Source organism: Simochromis diagramma, unplaced genomic scaffold (genome assembly GCF_900408965.1).
Source record: "Simochromis diagramma unplaced genomic scaffold, fSimDia1.1 OVJJ01000131.1, whole genome shotgun sequence".
Lineage (NCBI taxonomy): Eukaryota > Metazoa > Chordata > Actinopteri > Cichliformes > Cichlidae > Simochromis > Simochromis diagramma.
In genome coordinates, this window is record NW_024387200.1 from 774,678 (window position 1) to 793,232 (window position 18,555).

Genomic DNA, 18,555 nt, shown 5'->3' on the forward strand with positions numbered 1-18,555 from the left:
AACAGATTTCAGCTAACGTTCCCCCACAGCTCGGAATCCCATCATCAACACCACTTTTTATGATAACATTTTTTTTTTTTTTTTTAAACTTGTTTGAAATTCACTTGGACCTTTTTTTTTTTTTTTTTTTTTTTAAACCCATTTCTTCTCCTTCTTTATAGCAATTCTGGCCACTACTTTGTAAACACACAGCGCCTATTTATTTGTTGTATGTATTCATTATGCTACCATTATTTAAAAGTAATGTTAGCTAGCAATAACTTAAATATCGTTAGCTAACAGTAGCAGCGTAGCCATTCTGTCCATCAAGTTTGTTTCTTTTGTACCGTTTCCTTTAAATTCTTGAAACTATCAATATTTTCTTCTGTATCTCTGGCAGTTTATCCTCTAACAGTTTAATAATTCGTTTTTCATTAGACTGGCTCAACAGGTGGCTGTTTTGATGAACAAATAACATTTAAAAAATTTACAGCCTATGGCTGCTAACCAACATGTACAAATGTATATTTAGCTAACGCTTTTGTTTTTGTGATTGGTAGCTCACTACATGAGTCAAATAGCTGTACACAGTTTATCCACCAGAGTGCGCTGAAAGTTACCGTAATCCTACTAAACTTTATAGACATACAATCCTCTACATACAAGTGAAGCATAAACATACTTTCACAAGTTTGTCGCTTGATTACATGAGTGGAGCAATTTCCTGAGCGAGCTGAGAGCTGAGCAGAGGCGTCTTCCTCCTTCCTCCCGCACACACCAGAGACGTTCTCTGTGGGGTTTGAACCTTTTTTTTAAAGACCATACAGATTAAGTGCGGATGTTCTTGGATGTTTAGATGAAAATCATTTTTACCGTTAAGATGGATGTTTGGGTTCTTAAAGTGCACTTCTGTACCTGGACAGTGATGAGTCTCCTGATTGGTGTGTTTTCTTATGGTAAGTTATCCACAAATGTTTCATGTTAAAAGTCAGATTTTGCATTTTAATGTTACTAAAGTGTTTTCTGGACTGGAAGTGTTTGGCTTGTGAGGGAGCCAAACTGAATTCGCTAAATTCCTGAAGAAAAAGTTCAGGACTTTTTTTTTTTTTCTTCTGATCAAGGTCTTTTATTGATCCGTTCAGTTGTGTGTTTGTGTGTTTGAACTGTAGCTCTTGTTTACATGTTTTGTTTTGTTTTTTTTTTTTTTTTAAGGGAACACACTTTCTGATTGAAGTACAGCTTTTTTTTTTTTTTTTTTTTTTCAAATTTATTTTATTGAATCATTTTAAAACAGAGCGTCAGAATTACGCCGGGCATTTTTTCACCTTTCTATCGGTGTAGAGAAGTTATAAACTATAATGCAAAAAGCATTTGTTCACATACACATATAAACACGATTAACATCGGATTCGTAATTCATGGATTTAATATAATATTGCCTTCTGGAAAGGTTTTCCATAAAGTTTAGGAATGTTTATGAGATTTTTTTTTAACCATTCTTCCAAAAGCACATTTGTGAGGTCAGACACTGATATTGGGCAAGAAGGGCTGCCTCGCAGTCTCTGCTCTCATTCATCCCAAATGCGTCTAGCAGGTTGAAATCAGGACTGTGAAAGCGAGTCCTTTCCACACCAAACTAGCTCATCCATGTTGTTATTGACCTTGCTTTGTGCACTTATGTGCTGTCATGTTGAAACTGTTCCCACAAAGTTTACAGCATGAAATTGTCCATGCTCTTTACACTGTACAATACAGTCAGACAAGTTCTGTAATTTTAGTCAAATCATTTCCACTTTGTTATAACCACTTAGAGTCGACTGTGGAATATTTAGTAGTGAGGAAATGGATGTGTTGCACGGGTTGCATCCTATCACGGGACCATGCTGGAATTCACAGAGCTCCTGAAAGCAACCAGTTCTTTCACAAATGTTTGTAGAAGCAGTCTGCATGTCTGTGTTTGATGTAGTACACCTGTGGCCATGCAAGTGATTGGAACACCTGAATTCAGTGACTGGGTTAGGTTAGTGAATACTTTTGGCAATATAGTCTTTGTCTTTAGTGAATAAACATTGTCTCACTTTCGATTTCACACTTTACAAAAACATCCAGGGCACCAAAATCATTAAAATCTTTAATGATCTTTATTCTTTTTTCATTGACTTTCTCTGTTTCCCTGTTTCTTCGCGTCAGGAGTGACAGTTAGAGACTTTCAGCTGGAGATCTGCAAAGAAAACACACGGGTGTGTGTCACCACCCCTGCAGACTGTGACCCTCGCCCACCCTCATCCACACAGAGTGAGCACACATGTTTGCTTATTGTTTTTTATCATCTGATTTAAAAAAATAAAAACATGAAGTAAAGCTGCCTGTTTCTAAAAGGACCTCAGCAGAAGGATAAGGATCTATGAGAAATCGGATCTGTTTAAACATGACTGAGAAGGTTTTTTTTTTATGTAAATAGAAGCTAAAAAATATATCTGGTTATATGTTTCTGGATGTTTGTTTTTTTGGTCTCAGTGACTGGTTTGAAGTTTTCATTTAATCATGTTAATTTTGTAAAGCATTAAATGTAGGCCCAGTAGAAGAACGTGTTCAGTTAACCCGCTCTGATGTGTAGACATGTCGTTCACATGACCCAAAAAGTCTTCAGCTTTTTGGAGTGACGTGTTATTTAAACTTCTTTTCCTGCAGGTACTCTGAACATGTCGTGTTACTACCAAAAGTCTCCAGACAGACAAATATCCATGACATGTGAGTGGAGTCTAGACTCAAACAGCGACACTGAGACTACCGCCTCCCTGATTTTCAGCAGGTATAAAACTTGATGATTTCGTTACGATGATAATTACAAAGTGATCTTGTGGAATCTTCTCAGATGTTTTATCTTTTCTATTTAGGGACCACGAAATTATATCCTGTCAGGGCATCTTCAACTCAGCATCCGTTGTCAATGTGACAGCAAGGATTAAAAACCACATGACAGAGATCTGGTCTGAGCCTCACAGTATCTTTCTTTTTGAAGCAGGTTAGACACCCACACGTTTTGTGACTGTCACCTGTAATCCACCTGGCTTCCATCTTCCTCTGCTGTTCGCTCATATAAAATGATGATGAAGTAATTTGCTCCTTGTCTCCTCCTCTCAGTCAAGCCCCCTACACCTGTATTAACTGTGCTCAGCTCTACTGAGGACTCACTTGTCGTGTCTTGGACAAGCAGCGGTGATGGCAGATGTCAGCTTCGTTACAGACTCGACAGCGAGGACATATGGACCAAGGTTAGCGTCATGCCAACACTCTGTAGGCTTTTTCTTTAGGTATCTGCACTCCAAGAAAAGAAGTCCAAAAAGAACTGCACATTATTTCAGTTTCCACCATAAAGTATGAGGCAAAAAGACCCGAAAACATTTAAATAATATGTAAATTTTTTACAATATTTCATATTCCTGCTTCCTGCTGAAGTGAAACGCAAACAAAACGAACAACAAAAGAAACTGTTTACTGACATTTGCTAAGTGAAAAGTTTAAAAAAGGTGTGTTTAAGGTAGCTTAGTTCCGCCAAAAAGTAAGGATACTGAAAGTGTTGTCACAAACAGTAATAACTGAGTAATTCAAGGACTATTGTTTATGTGCTGCAGCTTTTGCTGATCCATATATATATATATATATATATATATATATATATATATATTAATTACTGATTATGAATGTGTAGACATAAGCATCAATCTTAAACATCTTCACTTTTTGTAGCTCGTTACCTTAAGCCAGTGTTTCTGACACTGCGAGAGGTGGAACTGCTGCAGGTGGAGAACGTGGACAAAAGTATCCAATGAAAATAAGCAGACTTTAAGTTTATTTTTGGGGAAATGAAACAAGAGTTTGTGGAAGATTTTTGCTCTGAGCTTAAAATTCAAGTCTTTTGCTGTTGGTAATGATTTGTGAAATATCTGTGTTGTTAGATGTGAACTTCTTTTGTTTTTGTTTAGTTTCTTTTGGAACAGGGTTTGTAGCTTAATAAGCTTTGGAAAATGTAAAAACGACCAAAAAGGGAATCACAATATGAACATGTAGGTCATCCATGTCGTAGTAATCTAAGGAGAAGCTTCTCGGATGAGACATGAAACGTCTTAAAGAAACTTAAAGAAGTCCAGTCGCTTTTCTTTCCAAGCTCCTTAAATCACAAATGTATTTTAATTGTTTAATAAAGTTTTAATAGAGGCAACATTTTGATCCCAAAATAAAAATGGCTGAAACCTGATCTTTTGACTTACAGTGATTCTTGTACATGCACTAACCTCATTATTTGAACCTTCGGCCATCCAGCACTGTGACAGAGTAGACAGGATCGAAGTATAGAAGAGCATAGTACGTCCACTTACAGTCAGCTTTGTCCCATAGGTTTGGTTGTCTGCTTTTGTGTCCAGGTTCCAGATTTATCTGCAAACCTGACGTTGAATTACACCATCAAAGACCTCCTGCCGTTTACAGTCTACAGAGCTGCTGTGGCCTGCAGGGAACAGATCTTCTGGAGTAACTGGAGCTCTGAAATGAGAGGAAGAACACTGGACAGAGGTAACAGGCATGCACATCAGGGACAGAATACCAGGAGCTACAACACTGACATATATAAAATAAATTAATATATTTTTTTAAAAAAGCTCAATTTTTTTTCTTTTAGTTCCTTCCAGGCCACCAGAGGTGTTTTACAGACTGGAGAAAAAAGGTGGATCTCTGGAAGTTCATCTCATTATGTTGAAGGTATAGTGTCTCACTTACCTATGATGATGAGTTCTCATATAAATGCAGAAAAATACCGTTCTGATTTACTAAAATGAATCTTTTATTATTGTTTCTTTTTTCCATCTTAGGCTCCTGAGTCTCTTGAAACTGAAGGTCGAATCCTTGGATACCAGATGAGCTATAAAGAAGGTGGACTGATTCAAAGCACCACTGATGTGACACGCCTAGTGGTGAAGGAGGGGAACTGCAGCATCACAGTCAGAGCCTTCAACACAGCTGGCTACGGCCCTGCTGCCCATCTCAGCTTCAGCACACAAAGACAGAAGATGCTGGTTATGACATGTAATTATTGTTATTGTTATACTAATGTTCTGAGTGATATGCTGGGGTATTTGTAGAATATTGATCCCCACAGACATCACAATTTTAACATGAGTTGCTTTAAATAATGCATTTCTTCCTAAAGCTACTGAACTCTTTCCTCCATAAAGGGAATATTTGACAGCAGCTCTAAAAGCATCCAAGAGGAGAAGAATTAATTAATGCATTTTAGGCCTCAGTCTTATGGGTGTAGAGGCAGTCAGCAACCCACTGATAATATCTGGTCACTACAAACATATATACACCCAGGCTAGCTCGTCAGTCACCTGGTCAAAATTTAGATATGTAATAAAAACCCGACTATATTAACTGCCAAAAATAGCAGAGGCCAAAAGCATCCTTGTTCTGTATGTATATGTCTCCAACAACATTTCAAGGACAAATAAAAAAGACATTTGCAGTATCTTACACAATCGTGACTATTGGCTTCCAGCTCTAGATATTAGATAGGATACGCGTGCTGCTCACTTTTGCAACATCCTGCATGTTATTTTTTCATCGAAGGAAGCAGCAGACCAGTGACATGCTGTTTTTACAAAACCTATTGCAAAATCTTTCCACGATCTCGTCTGTTTTTTACTTAAAAACTTGCCTCATATGTTTAACAAGAAGAGAAATTTCAAAAATGCACAGTGCATTGGAACAAGTGCGGTTTGTGAATCTCAAAAATAGGAGACTTAAAAATGGTAGCTTATTTTACTGTTGATGATGAGCGTTGTCTTCTTCATCTTAATCTATGTAATAATGTGGGCCCTGTTTTCGCAGCTCTTCCCTCTGTCAGAAACATGTGGATTTCCACCTCTTACCCAGAAAAAAATGAGCTTCTGGTCCAGTGGAAGATCCCCATCAACCAAGGTCACACCCTGCCTGTCAGTTATTTCCTGATTCAGTGGCACCCTGAGACGAGTCCATCCACCAGCCACTGGTCTCGAGTTGACGGCTTCATCACCTCCACCGTCATACGAGGTGAAAAGGGGGAAAAAAACCCCAAAACAAAAGTCATTTTATTTTTTAATGAATATGATATATTGGCTTCACCTTGAATTCTGTGTCCTGCAGTCACTTCAGAATAAAAGCATACTGCTCAGGCATCATCTTCTTTTTCGTGAAGCTGTACCATACAACAAGCCACATTATTGTTAGATAACTCCATTAAAAATGCTGAAAAAGCCACCAACAGGACAAACGTCAGTTCACTAAATTGGATTCCAATTAGCAGAGGTGGGGGCCAAGCAGTCAGCCACTCTAGAACTGAGCATTTTAACCAGAGACTTTATATAGACAAACCCGCTGTGACATCACAGATGCCTTAATAGCCTTAATATGAGTGTTTTTGCCATAGCATTGTTAGTAAACTGCATTATTTGTCAGATAATATCATTAAAATGCTCCAGAAGGCACAGACAGCACAGAGAAGTCCAGTTCAGTGACTCAAATTCATGGAAGTGAAGCAAAGCTGAGAGGCAGCAGCTACAGCAGCCAGCAGTGGTGCAAAACATGATCAGATCTAATAATGCATATCTTTAATTGGTTACTTTTAAACAGGTTTCTTTTTTAAAAAAAAGCCATATTAAGTGTTTCTGGTGTAAAGGAGTGCATTTTCACATCTATGGGGTTTGACTCACTGTTGGGGCAAACCGCTTTCTGCCACTTGTTCTTTGGCTTTATCTTTGAATCCTTAAGGCTGCTACGTGCTGCTGAGTAAATTTCTCCACTAGCAGGCTTTTACTGTAAAGCTGATGCAAAATAGCAAGTGCAGTGGTGTTGATAGGACCTCATCACCACAATCTAGATGGTGTTAGATAACAGAGCCCAACATGGGGGAAAAAGCTATCATCTTGTGTGTATTTGATTTGCATTTGATTAGTGGGGGATTTTTTTAAAATGGAGATTTCCAGATAAAGAAACAGGTAAATGTCATAATTATGTTGTGTTTTAATAAGATCTACAACAAAAATGTGATGAATTTTACAGCAGTTTCCTCAAACAGCTCGTCATTAAGTCTTTAAAAATATGTTTGGGCATTTGTTAGCGACTAATTTTTTCTACACACACTCTCACACTTTCACACTTTGGGCTGTTGCTGAGTTTTGAGGAAGCAGAGCAGTTTACGTATACTGCTGAATGCTGGAGGGGCGCTGTGCGGGGATGTATTACTGCTGGAGACTGTCCATGTGGATTTAAATAGTGCAGATGGAAATTAGCTAGTAGGTGCATCTTTTCTCTTGGGAGAAGTTTTATGTTAGCTTTTTTTTTCTTTGTACATTTTTCCTGACAAATCAAGTCTAAATTCATTCATTTCAGATTTGTTTTATATAGCACCAAATCACAACAACCATTGTGGCCCTCTATATTGTAAGGTAAAGACCCCATAATAATACAGAGAAAAAGCAATCTAAGAGCAAGCACGTGGAGAAAGTGGGAAGAAAAAAAAACCTTTTAACAGGAAGAAACCTCTAGCAGAACCAGGCTCAGGGAGGGGCACCCGTCTGCTGCAACCTGTTGGGGGTGAGGGGAAATAAATCAAACTGAAAGAGTGACTTATATATGGTATTTTAGTCTATAACATACATTGTATTTTATACAGCTGTTCTGTTTACTGTGCATGTTTCCAGATGTTGACCCTAATAAGGAGTACCTGATCAGTGTGTTTCCTGTTTACAACCAGCAGTATGGGTCTCGTCAGTCTCTGCCGGCAAGTCTGCAGTACGGAGGTAAATATGAGCTCAGATAGAAATGTGTGGGGGTGATAACCTCTGCGTCTGCACAGGATGACTCGGTAATGTGAATCATCAGCTCTCAGTATTAGTATTCTCAGTTAGTATTGTTTCTGTGAGTAGAAAATGAGAAAAGTCTTATCTAAGAGTCAATTAATAGTGATGCTAATGCAGTAAAATGGGTGAATAATATGCAAAGTAATTTACAGCAGAACAGAAGTTATTTGCATTGAACTAAATGCAGGGGGAGAAAATGAGGAATCTATATCTGACTTTCTATCTGTGTGTGTTCATCTTCTCAGCTTTGATGGAGGTGGTCAATCTGAGTGTCAGTGTGACGAAGACATCAGTGACCATTATGTGGGAGTGGCAGAGGAAGTCTGAGCCAGTCAGAGTGAGCAGATATGAAGCAGTTCTGAGGAAACACTCAGACAAACAATGTATGTGGGTTAATGAGCCTTTTAACATAAAATCTCACTCCACGGTAAAAAAAAAAAAAAGTTTGTCTTTTTTTCATTAGATTTGTCCATGTATATTTTCTCGCTTACAGAAAACTGTTATGCATATTTTATCACCTTTTTGCAAATGCAACATACATTCTCTCATTTGCAGCTTTACCTTTGTGGCCAGATGACCAGCAGCACACTTTCTATGACCTGATGCCCAATGCTCAGTATTCTGTAACGCTGTTGGCTGATAATGTTTCTAAAAGCATCGTTCAAATGACGACAGATTTCGGTGAGTTTCACTGGACCCAAAACCAGATTTCTTTCTGTGGTTTTTTTGCATTGCAGCATTGGCTACATTTCTTTGTAGTAGATTTCTTCTCAATATAGTTAGAATCAATCATTGAAGCCATATCTGCAGCGCCCCCTGGTGTGTGGACTGCAGCATTTGTTCACCTGTGAAACCAGTTGTATATCCTCCTAAGAGCCAGCAATTAATTTTGATTCTCTGTCTGAGTCTGAGATCTCTATATCAAGCACTGCTTATGTATCTCTTTCTGTTGATGTCTCATTTGTTGGGGCTGGGCTAACAGAGCACATGGACTTTCATTTAAAATGGACAAAAATTGCAGCTTCCACATTTCAAAGCCGCAAGGGAGGTTAAGCGACAACTTATTTTCAGATATTATCACTTTATTGCCAAAACTGATATGGTCCAATTTGACAGTCTTGACTTTGATTTTGCAGGATTTCAGAAATGTTCAGTAACTTAACCCCTTTCAAAACAAAACAGCATCGTTTGTAGTGGACAGCACGACTTGCTACCTGACATTTTCAACCCAAGAGACAAACAAAAATACACTTAAACTATCTTAAAAAAATCAAAACATGTTTCTGCTGTATTTCTGGAGGATTTCCCCCCCAAAGATGAAAGTCTATATCATACAAATGCAAATAAGAACTTTTCACATGTTACAAGACACAATTATGTGAAACGCACTTTGCAATTAAGATATTTTCTATTATAATTATAAATGAGTGCACTGCCTACATCAAAGTCAGCTTGATGGCTTTTCTTTCAGCATCAAAAACTGAATAACTCTTATAGCACAATAAGAGAAATAACAGAATAGAGAGCAATAAAATGTTGAATTTGTTATATAGGCTTTTAATTTGAAAAGCACGGATGGATGGATAAAGTGCAGGTGGCTATTACAGAAAATGCTCGACAGTGAGGTACACAACTGACCCAGATGATGGACATAAGTACAGGCGATAGAAACATACTGCTGTGACTGCAGGAAAGTGATTTATTTATTCTGTTTTTTTGAAACAAAGAGAATCTGATATTCTTCTTTCCAGATGATGTAACGGTGGTGGCTACAGCGATTCCTCTGCTGCTGGTTGCTGTCACTGTGTTAATCCTCTCCATCCTGTCCAGGAATCTGTGAGTGCTGGGCAATCTGTTCTTTTAGTAATACTAATGCGTTTGTTTTTCATGTATGTCATGTGATCTTTGGCCCAAAGACTGTATGCAAGGCATGGCATGAAGGGAAAAAATGTACATTAAATGTTATTTGCTACTAACTAAAGTCATATTTTGCAGTAGCATTACCAAAACTTGTCTGAGAACAGCTTCCTAAATGTGAATATTTACCAGTATTTCACAAACATTTATGGGATTTAACAGCGGTTATCTTTTTTTATCTGACCTCAAGTCGTTGGCACAGGAACCTGCTTTTTCTGGTCAATCTGGCTCTGGAAGATTAAACATGCTGCAAAAATGCGAACAATTTCCTGAAGATTCTCCTGGTTTCTAGGACTTACAGGAACAGTTTCCAAAAATCAGAAGTGAATGCTCTGATAGTACGCGGTTAGTCCTTGTCACTGATAATGACTTTAATCAACATTACTTTTTAGGTACAAGTCGTACTTCTTCCCGCTAATCTCTAGCCCTCGACTAAGCAAAACAGGCCAGTGGCTGATGGACCCAAACCACGAGGTAACCTGTTTTTTTTACAGCTTTCATAGTTGGGTTAATTACTTACAGCTCATATATCTGTGCATGGGAGACTTCGTGCCCATCGTCAGACTCAGATTTACAATATTAGTCCAACTAATTATAACAAAAACACCTGTTAATGATATCTACCATCACACAAAATTTGAACATGATATCTTGAAAACTGTGGATGCTAATAAACAGACAACAAGGGGGGAATGGCAAAGACACCATACAGAAACGGGAACAAGAAAACTTCTAAGACTGACAAAATGACCCGTTAGGGTTTGCACAACTAAAAAAAAAGAGAAACAATAAACACAAATATATGTAAAGCTACAGCAGCCAGCCACAAAATGACCACTCATTCATTCTTTTCAACAGAAATTTGCAGAGAGGAGCATCCTTAATATTGAAGACTTCCAGGTGACTGATGTCCTCAGAGACAAAAGTCTCATCATAGTTGAGCGAACCTCTCAGCTCTTACCAGATGATGACCAGCGTGAGGATACCTCTCTGCTGTTGCTTGGCTGCCTCACTCTAGACTCTGAGTATGTTTCTTATAGTGCACAACCCACAGAGAACCAGTCCCGTCCTCCTATCAAGGTTTTCATATCAGAAGAAAATCAAGAGGCTGCCGGCGCTCCGCTACACGAAACCAAGCTCTGGCTTCCTCAGAGCGACAAGGACAGAAATCAGGCTGACATCTCCGAGATATCACATCAGACCGAGGCTGCTGTGAGAAGTCACTTTCCTGGTTTGTTGACTGAAAGTCAGCCTGTTTATCCGATGACCTGTGAGACAGAGCACGTGTTGAATTGGGGCAGGCAGAGTGACTGCTCTTATCTGATCTGTGATGCAGGTTACATTTCTAACAGTGACACGGGGTGAAAACACATTGAGACAGACTCAGCAACGAATGAGCTCAGATAAGATGTGGCCCAAAGGTTTATTACAGCAAGGAAAACAATGGCCTGTCTTGTGGGGCAGACTCATCGGCTCTGCATTTTTGGTATTTTTGTATAAAGAAAATATGGAAAGTTCCACAGCAGCATAATAAGCAAGGAGGGCCTCCTTTTTTATCTTAAGACATGCTCATCTTGGTGTCTGCATTTAATACGCTGTATATTACATGTATTTCATAATGTGAACGTATGTCATCGTTGTAAGATGTGGGTGCCACCAGACACTCTGAAATATGATAACATTCAGCCAAATACTTAACTGAAGTACATGTTCTTCTCTCTACTTCTACTTCACTATGTTTTGGTTATGAACATTATACTTTTATTCTGTACCAATTATTGTAAAGATTTGGTTACTAATTATTTTGCAAATTTGAAAATGTTAATCTACTATTGCATTATGCTGCACTAATATAGATAAAGCAACCCAGCAGTGTACAGTACAAATAATTCAAATCATTAACAGACACTTATACGCTATGTTCAAAAATATCCTATATTGTGCAAAAGAGTTATAACTTGGACTTTTCACCATTTCACACCACAAAATGTTGCAGGAAGTCAGTGGAACTTTAACTTAACCAGACAAGTCATTAGAAAGACCTTATATGCACGGACAGCCAAGATACAGACAAAGTCACAGGAAAAGTAATGCTTCTGTGGGGTCTTATTTATTACAAAATATCATAATAGGGCTCCATATGAGACTGAAAATAGTGCCCAGTTTTTTTTTTTTAGCCCCTGTTCAGCTACAACCAAGTCTTCTAGAAAGATACTGAGGCATCCTCAGTGCCACCAGGCGGCATCTTAGTCAGATATTGAACCACTTCTACTCCCTGCAAGACCATATAATCTGCAAAACACCTTCCACTCCTTGAACACATCTAGAAATTCTCTTCATGAGTTCAAGTTATTAAATGAATTATTGAAAAGCGACGCCCCGGTGGACTCCAAATTGCGATTTATTTCTCATAAAGCAAACCATGCTCTCTATGAATGCACAGGAGACAGATGGATCATAATCACCGGAGCATTGAAGACAATCAGACAAAATCGCTGTCTGTTTTAGAAGGAACCTTGTTTGTGAATTAACTCTGGGAATATATAACTGAGTCATTGGGGTAACCTTTATATATTTAGGGATGGGCTTCAGACTTCTTACAACCCGGAACGCTAAGATTCTCATAGGAAGTGAGCAGAAAGGTCAGGATTCGAAATGAGCTGTCGCGCCAGCATAATTTGACCATTTTGAAGAAAGTAATCGAGGCAAGGCTGAGATGGTTTGGACAAGTGTAGAAGAGTGATAGTGGATACGATGCACAAAGGATGCTCAGTATGGAGCTTCTAGGCAGGAGGAAAAGAGGAAGACCACAGAGAAGAGTCACTGATGTGGTCATATAGGGTTGGTGTGACAGAAGGATGCAAAGGATAGGCTTTAATTTATTTAATACTTGAAGTTTATTTTGGCTCCTAGAAATAATCCAGCAATCATCAGAATCTCTTGTGCAATTTTACTGAAATATTTAGATTTAATGAACTTATTAAAGTAAATGAAAACAAATTAAACATAAACAAAAGGCCCCCCACCCTGAGGACTCTGAATGGTTTGGCAGATGAAATGGATGTTTGAGAATTAATTTCTTGTCACAAATGTTTTGTTTAATCCAAGGAAAGTTGAATGTAGTTTATTATAAAACACGCGAGGAGAATACTACTTTACATTTTTTAAAATACATTTATTTTAAATAATTACAGTTTCTGACAACTACTTCTGGACTGAATCTGGACAGAGCATGCTTCTTCTTCCATATTTCGTCATCGTACTGCAGATATTTCCGAGGTGAAATGTCAAACCTGAGATTGTTGTACATGCGTCAAGTCACTTCGCAGTAAACTAATATTAAAGCACAACATGAACAATCTGAGGAATGTGGTGAGTTAATCTACTGGGGACAAACTCGTTCCTATCCATCTGACCTCCTCAGCTGGGCAGGTGGTCGAGTGATGAAGGTGTTCTGTCAGAGGTTAGCGTTTATGCCGATCCAATGTCTGATCATCTGGTGGGCGATGGTCTGCCTGGGGGGGATGTTAAAAGCTGGAGATGCTCCTCTGAACAAGGAGTCGATTACCTGAGCAGGCAGAAAAGTTGGATTTCTGTCTCATTAATGTCTAGAATTGTTCATTCATTCAAGCATTAGAAGAATTGGCCATGGGATATGCATGAAAGCTCTGGAGAATTTCTAGTTGATACAGCTGATGCTAACAGTTTCCAAGTTGTTGTTATAAAATTATCTTCAGTAGACTTATTATTAACTCTTAACATCATGATCCCTGTTAGCAGTTCCACTAATAGTCGCACTGTTACTTACCTGTTGCCGTGTGAACCACTGAGCTTCTTCTATCTCATTCTCATCCACTTTGATGTCTGTTGATATGGCGACAGCAAGGCAGCCAAACATGAGGTTGGATGGCATCGGCCAGGGCTGGCAGGAGACATACTGAACCGGTCCGACCTTCACGCCGCTCTCCTCCTCCACCTCCCGCCTTACTGCATCCTCAATCGTTTCCCCTGCGGGGTAGGACAGGGAGAAGCTGTCACCCTAATTTTTATAGCTGAGACTTGATTTATGGTTAATATTCCTGTGAGGATGAGCTTCAGGCTCACATCAGTTGTTTAACAGCTGAGCAGTTTTTCTGTGTGTGTGAGTGTGTGGTATACCAGGCTCTACAAATCCCGCTAAACAGGAAAACATCCCAGCTGGGAAGACCTTCTTCCTTCCCAGTAAACATTGGTTTCCATCTGGGTGGATCACCAGCATGATGACCACTGGGTCTGAAATCACAAACATATGCAAACTTTGTTACTAGGAGTGGGCAAAAGCTATTATAGTATATGATATGACGTCAAACTGTAATAAAACTGAAGCAGGTGAATTACAAAAGTATTACATTTCTGTTCATTTGTTATATGAAAGGAAATGGCTATAGAGATAAAAACTATATTTAACTCCAGGCTGGAAACATGTCCGTTTCTGTTGGGCTTTTTTAAAAGACTTTTTCAGGGACATTTTTGAATTTATCTGACATCAACAATAAAGAGTAGACAACAAAAAGGGGGAAGAGAGCAGGAAAGGGCTACAGGTCAGGATCATACCCAGGCTGCTGCATACGGCCGTGCCTTCAACCAGCATAACAGGCACCCATGTTGAGCTTTTTTAATATGGGGGGTCTGCAGGACTTGACTTAGAGCCAGCCTCAAGAAGCCACTGGAGAAATTACAGTTTTCTGTTCTTTTTAGCTTTTACGTTTTTTGGTCATGTTTTTTGTGCACAGCATGATGCTACACAGTATTAACTACAGTGCAGATGAGCTGATAGATGAGCAGATTCATACCAACTCGTGGATAGCAGGTATTGTGGACCCCCTTTAGACTCCTGCATTCAGAGTTCAGACAGCTTCTCTTGTGTCCTCCATCCTCCAGTTTGGTGCTGCTGCCACATGTCGGACAGAAGCTGTAGCGACTGTTCCAGGCCAACACCGATCGAGCCTGAGCCACGATTCCTTGCAGACAAGGAGAGCAGGAAGAAGTATTATACTGTGACACAAGAGAGGCAGGTGATCAAACAACAACACAGGTTTTGTGTGTCTCACCGGCCTCTTCCTCGTTTAGTTTCAGCAGGTCTCTGTTTGGCATCTTTGGAAAGGAGCAGTTCTTCTCCCTGCACCGTTTAACAAGGTCAGCAGCATCTTCATCAGTGCTGAAAGCAAACCAAGCAGGAGCCTCCCGGATACCCTCCTCAGGAGAGGAAGGGGAGGGATTTTTCCTCTTCTCCACTCCGAGGAAAATGAGCACAGTTGCAGGTTTCTGCAGAAGATCCTTAACTGCCTCATATCTGAACCGGCACAGTTTGCTCTCAACCTGTTGCAATCAGATTCACAATTCACATGACTTTCATCTTTGTCATGTAAACTAGCCGTAGGCTGTAGGTCATAAACATACCGCTGCGCCGTCGTCTTCCTGGGATGTGCTGAGCATGGGGCTGAGGTTCGAGAATATGAGGTAGACAGTATCTGGTTCTCTTTGTTTGGCCTCCAACCAGGCCTTGTCAGTCCTCTTCCCACTCAGGCGGTCCAGCGTCTCCCTGCTGAAGTAGTTTTCCTGCGGACTGATGTCGGAGCCCGGCAGGACTCGCCGGCAGCCATCGTCTGTCTGGCAGAGTAGGTTAGCGATGTGTTTGTGACCCCAGAACTTGGCAACATCGTAGGCGGTCTGTGATGAACTGTTTACTATGAACTTATCACAGCTAAAAGACAGAAGAAAAAAGGTTTTAGAGAAGTCAGGAATCCATTTATACATTCAAGGCTACAACACATCAAAGTCTGGGGCTTTTACAACTTAGACTTTTAAGTTTCTAGATGTTTTCATTTAAATTGCACCAATATTTTTTCCGTACCTGTTTATTATAGCCTCTTTGAGGACGTTTTTCTATACTAAATGGGGTTTTTTTTGCTACTATTTTTTGTCTCTTCAGCTTTTATATTGATTTATTTCAGTAAAGGTTTTTGCCTCATCACGCTGTTAATGCAGGTTTATTATTTTTTGTCTTGTTTGGTTTTCTTGCAAATCCTAATTTTACTGTATTTTCACCACTAGTTTTATCCCTATTTTGCCTTGTTTTATACTTTAAAATGTCATTTTAGCATATAGCTCCTATATGCTAAAAAAATTTAGCTACAGTTTTATCTCTCTCTGACTTTCAGTCTACTCCTATTTAATTTTTAATACGTTTTAATTTAACGTACCTGTGTGTAGCCAAGTTTTATTCTAGCTACATCTTTTGTTTCAGAATGAGAATAAATTTTTTTGGCCAAGTTTGTGCACACAAATAAGGAACTTCTGTTGAAAAACAAAGAAATACAGACTTCTGTTCACTTTGCTCTTTCAGGTTCAGTTTCTTTAAATATTTGAAAACCTCGCTTTAGCCTCTTTTCATAATGCTTTGCAGTTCCTATGTTTCTGCCCATCAAGTCTGCAAATATTTACCTAAACATAACATATGTGGAATAGATGCATCCCCTAAATGCTAAAAATTATTAATGCAGCTTTGAAAAAATATTCCACAATATATCTCTTTAGTATTGTTCACTTAACAAATGGTGCATTAATAACATTACAAATTAAGAGAAATGCAGTGATGTACCCATGTGACAGCAGCTTCTCCACCACATGAGAATGTCCATTGCGAGCTGCAAGCATTAGTGCGGTCCAGCCGCTGTATCCTGTCTGGTTTATGAGCGAGGGCACATGGGACAGCAAGGTGGACACCTGGGACATATCTCCTCTTGCTGCAGCATCCAGAAACTTCTCCACCATGTCCTCCTTCGCGCTCAGTTGATAGCTCGTCATCCTGGATCCCGAGACAAAGACAATGAAACCTGGGGTAATATATGACCTGGCAAAATGTCAGAGGAGATATTATGAACAGATGGAAGCAGCTAGTTACAAATAAATGATAAAAGTATTTTAAAAGTATTCATTTGACACATAAGAGCTAAAGCTAAATCATAGATAAAAAGGTAAAACGTTTTGAATAATTGATTGATGATTAATGTCAAGAAATGGGAATTTGGGTTTAACAACCTCAAAATATAGCTCAGAGTTTAAAATGCTGAAAAAACTAAAAGTACTACAGCAAAATTGACCCAAATAAATACTGATATCTAACTAGAATGCTATCTATTCTTCCTATTGAGTGGTTTGATATAACATCCAGAGAAAGACTAAAATATGGAAAACAAATACATTTTGCTCTTGTTTTACTAACAGTTAGACCCAAGAATATTTGGTTCCAATTATTCTAATTACAATGTTTCCAATTTAATTAAAGTTACTAACTAACTGTGCCATCTTGTGGCACTCACTGGTATTACTGTAAAGAACAGCTTGACCCTTGTTCACTTCAGTTGATATCGCTGTGCTCTTTAAGATTTAGACAAAATATTTTTTATTCGCATTCACTTGACAGCTGCACTTAATTTTGAAATATTTTTAACTATTTCAAAATAGTTATTTTGAAAAAAAAATTCCATGACAAATTTTTTTTTATCAAATTTTGTAATTTTCTGGCAACAAAAATGGCAAATGCATAAGTTACTAAACTTATAATTTAGTAAAAAAACAAACAAAAACAAACCTACAGCATCAATTCTACACTGTCCCTTTAATTAGTCCTCCCTGTCTCATTAGCGCATCGAGCTGTCAATCACTGAACCCTTTGACCTCGACAACGGTTGCGAAATAAACTTACAGGAACCACCTTGAATTGCAGGTTTGCTTTTACAAATCCCACAGTGTTGAAGATTAAGCTTGGACACAGTGTTTGTTTGTCATGTGGTTTTAAAAGGCCTCTGAATCGGCTCTGTTTCATTAACAGTTCAGGAAACGAAAACACGAACGAACAGGAGCGACTTTCGCCGGTTAAGCTTCGTTTAAACGAGACCAAGCATCACATTTCACTTTGAGTTTCATGTGAAAGATTATTAATGCGTCATATCTTGCCTTTCGCTCGGCGTTCACTTCCCCTCCGTCTCCTGTTGTTGGAGAAAATGTTACGAGGTGTGTTCAAGAGCAACAACCACGCTGATTAGGGGTGGTGCTGCCTTCAGGTCCTCCCGGCGCCGTAGTATTTCCGAATAAAAGCTTGTCATAGAAGAATGAAGCTATGTTAGAGTTCTTTACATAGTAAAATTGCTTCCTCCTATATGCTCTCACCTGCCACTATATTAAGTATTACTGCTAACTGAGTCCTCTAATTATTACATAGAAGAAATCTGTTGCAATTAGGCATAATGCCATTGATAAGTTGACCCTTTGAAGTTCAAACTGAGCATCAGAATCTCACTGAAAGGTAATTAAAATGAGTTTGAACATTGCATGGTTGCTGGTGTCAGAGAGACTGATTTGACTTTTTAGAAACAGAAAGGTTCCCACATAATCATCAGAAAGTAACCATCAGTGTTCTGTGTGAAAATAGGAAGGAAACAATAATTTAAATAACCAGTCATTACAAAAGAAGTTATGCAGAAGAGCATCTCTGAATACACAACACAATGTGCTGCTTCCAGAACAGAAAACTGAGGCTATAATTAAAATGGTATTGACAAAACTGGGCAATGAAAGATTAAAAACAATGTTGCCTAGTCTGATAAGTCTTCATTTCTGCTGCAACATTCACATGGTTGGGTCAAAATTTGGTGTAAACAGCATGAAAGCATCAGGTATTGTCACTGACCATGTCCATCCCATTATGACCACAGTATACTTC

At 38.8% G+C, this 18,555-nt stretch overlaps 2 protein-coding genes across 5 annotated transcripts; one reads left to right on the plus strand and one right to left on the minus strand.

Annotated features, from left to right (window-relative positions):
• Positions 1 to 33: 33 nt before the first annotated feature.
• LOC120745603 (interleukin-6 receptor subunit beta) lies at positions 34 to 11,489 on the plus strand. The gene is made up of 15 exons (XM_040050605.1): positions 34 to 935; positions 2,170 to 2,274; positions 2,671 to 2,791; positions 2,877 to 3,004; positions 3,124 to 3,254; positions 4,404 to 4,551; positions 4,658 to 4,737; positions 4,848 to 5,061; positions 5,866 to 6,066; positions 7,716 to 7,814; positions 8,120 to 8,257; positions 8,430 to 8,555; positions 9,626 to 9,710; positions 10,184 to 10,265; positions 10,650 to 11,489. Exons 1-15 carry the CDS (start codon positions 836 to 838, stop codon positions 11,154 to 11,156), a joined length of 2,265 nt encoding a protein of 754 aa, XP_039906539.1. The 5' UTR covers positions 34 to 835; the 3' UTR covers positions 11,157 to 11,489.
• A 1,180-nt stretch (positions 11,490 to 12,669) lies between these two features.
• nudt12 (nudix (nucleoside diphosphate linked moiety X)-type motif 12) lies at positions 12,670 to 17,910 on the minus strand. 4 transcript variants are annotated; one of them, XM_040050621.1, is made up of 8 exons: positions 17,790 to 17,910; positions 16,432 to 16,638; positions 15,231 to 15,534; positions 14,882 to 15,149; positions 14,624 to 14,791; positions 13,950 to 14,063; positions 13,600 to 13,799; positions 12,670 to 13,359 (listed from the first exon to the last, which is right to left on the minus strand). In XM_040050621.1, exons 2-8 carry the CDS (start codon positions 16,635 to 16,637, stop codon positions 13,249 to 13,251), a joined length of 1,371 nt encoding a protein of 456 aa, XP_039906555.1. In that variant the 5' UTR covers position 16,638; positions 17,790 to 17,910; the 3' UTR covers positions 12,670 to 13,248. The 4 variants fall into 4 exon arrangements, with proteins under 4 accessions (XP_039906555.1, XP_039906554.1, XP_039906557.1 ...); XM_040050620.1 differs by having other exon boundaries at positions 16,432 to 16,683; positions 17,790 to 17,889; XM_040050623.1 differs by lacking the exon at positions 17,790 to 17,910 and adding an exon at positions 17,539 to 17,779.
• Positions 17,911 to 18,555: the final 645 nt, after the last annotated feature.

What these genes read in the sequence shown, in the direction of transcription:
- LOC120745603 (XM_040050605.1), top strand. Translation starts at nt 836, where the DNA reads ATGAAAATCATTTTTACCGTTAAGATGGATGTTTGGGTTCTTAAAGTG. An exon ending in GCCTCCCTGATTTTCAGCAG is followed by an intron (nt 2,792 to 2,876) that starts GTATAAAACTTG and finishes TTTTCTATTTAG; the next exon opens with GGACCACGAAATTATATCCT. An exon ending in GCGAGGACATATGGACCAAG is followed by an intron (nt 3,255 to 4,403) that starts GTTAGCGTCATG and finishes TTTTGTGTCCAG; the next exon opens with GTTCCAGATTTATCTGCAAA.
- nudt12 (XM_040050621.1), bottom strand. Translation starts at nt 16,637, where the DNA reads ATGACGAGCTATCAACTGAGCGCGAAGGAGGACATGGTGGAGAAGTTT. An exon ending in GAGAAGCTGCTGTCACATGG is followed by an intron (nt 15,535 to 16,431) that starts GTACATCACTGC and finishes TCTGTCTTTTAG; the next exon opens with CTGTGATAAGTTCATAGTAA. An exon ending in AGTGGTTCACACGGCAACAG is followed by an intron (nt 13,360 to 13,599) that starts GTAAGTAACAGT and finishes CTGCCTGCTCAG; the next exon opens with GTAATCGACTCCTTGTTCAG.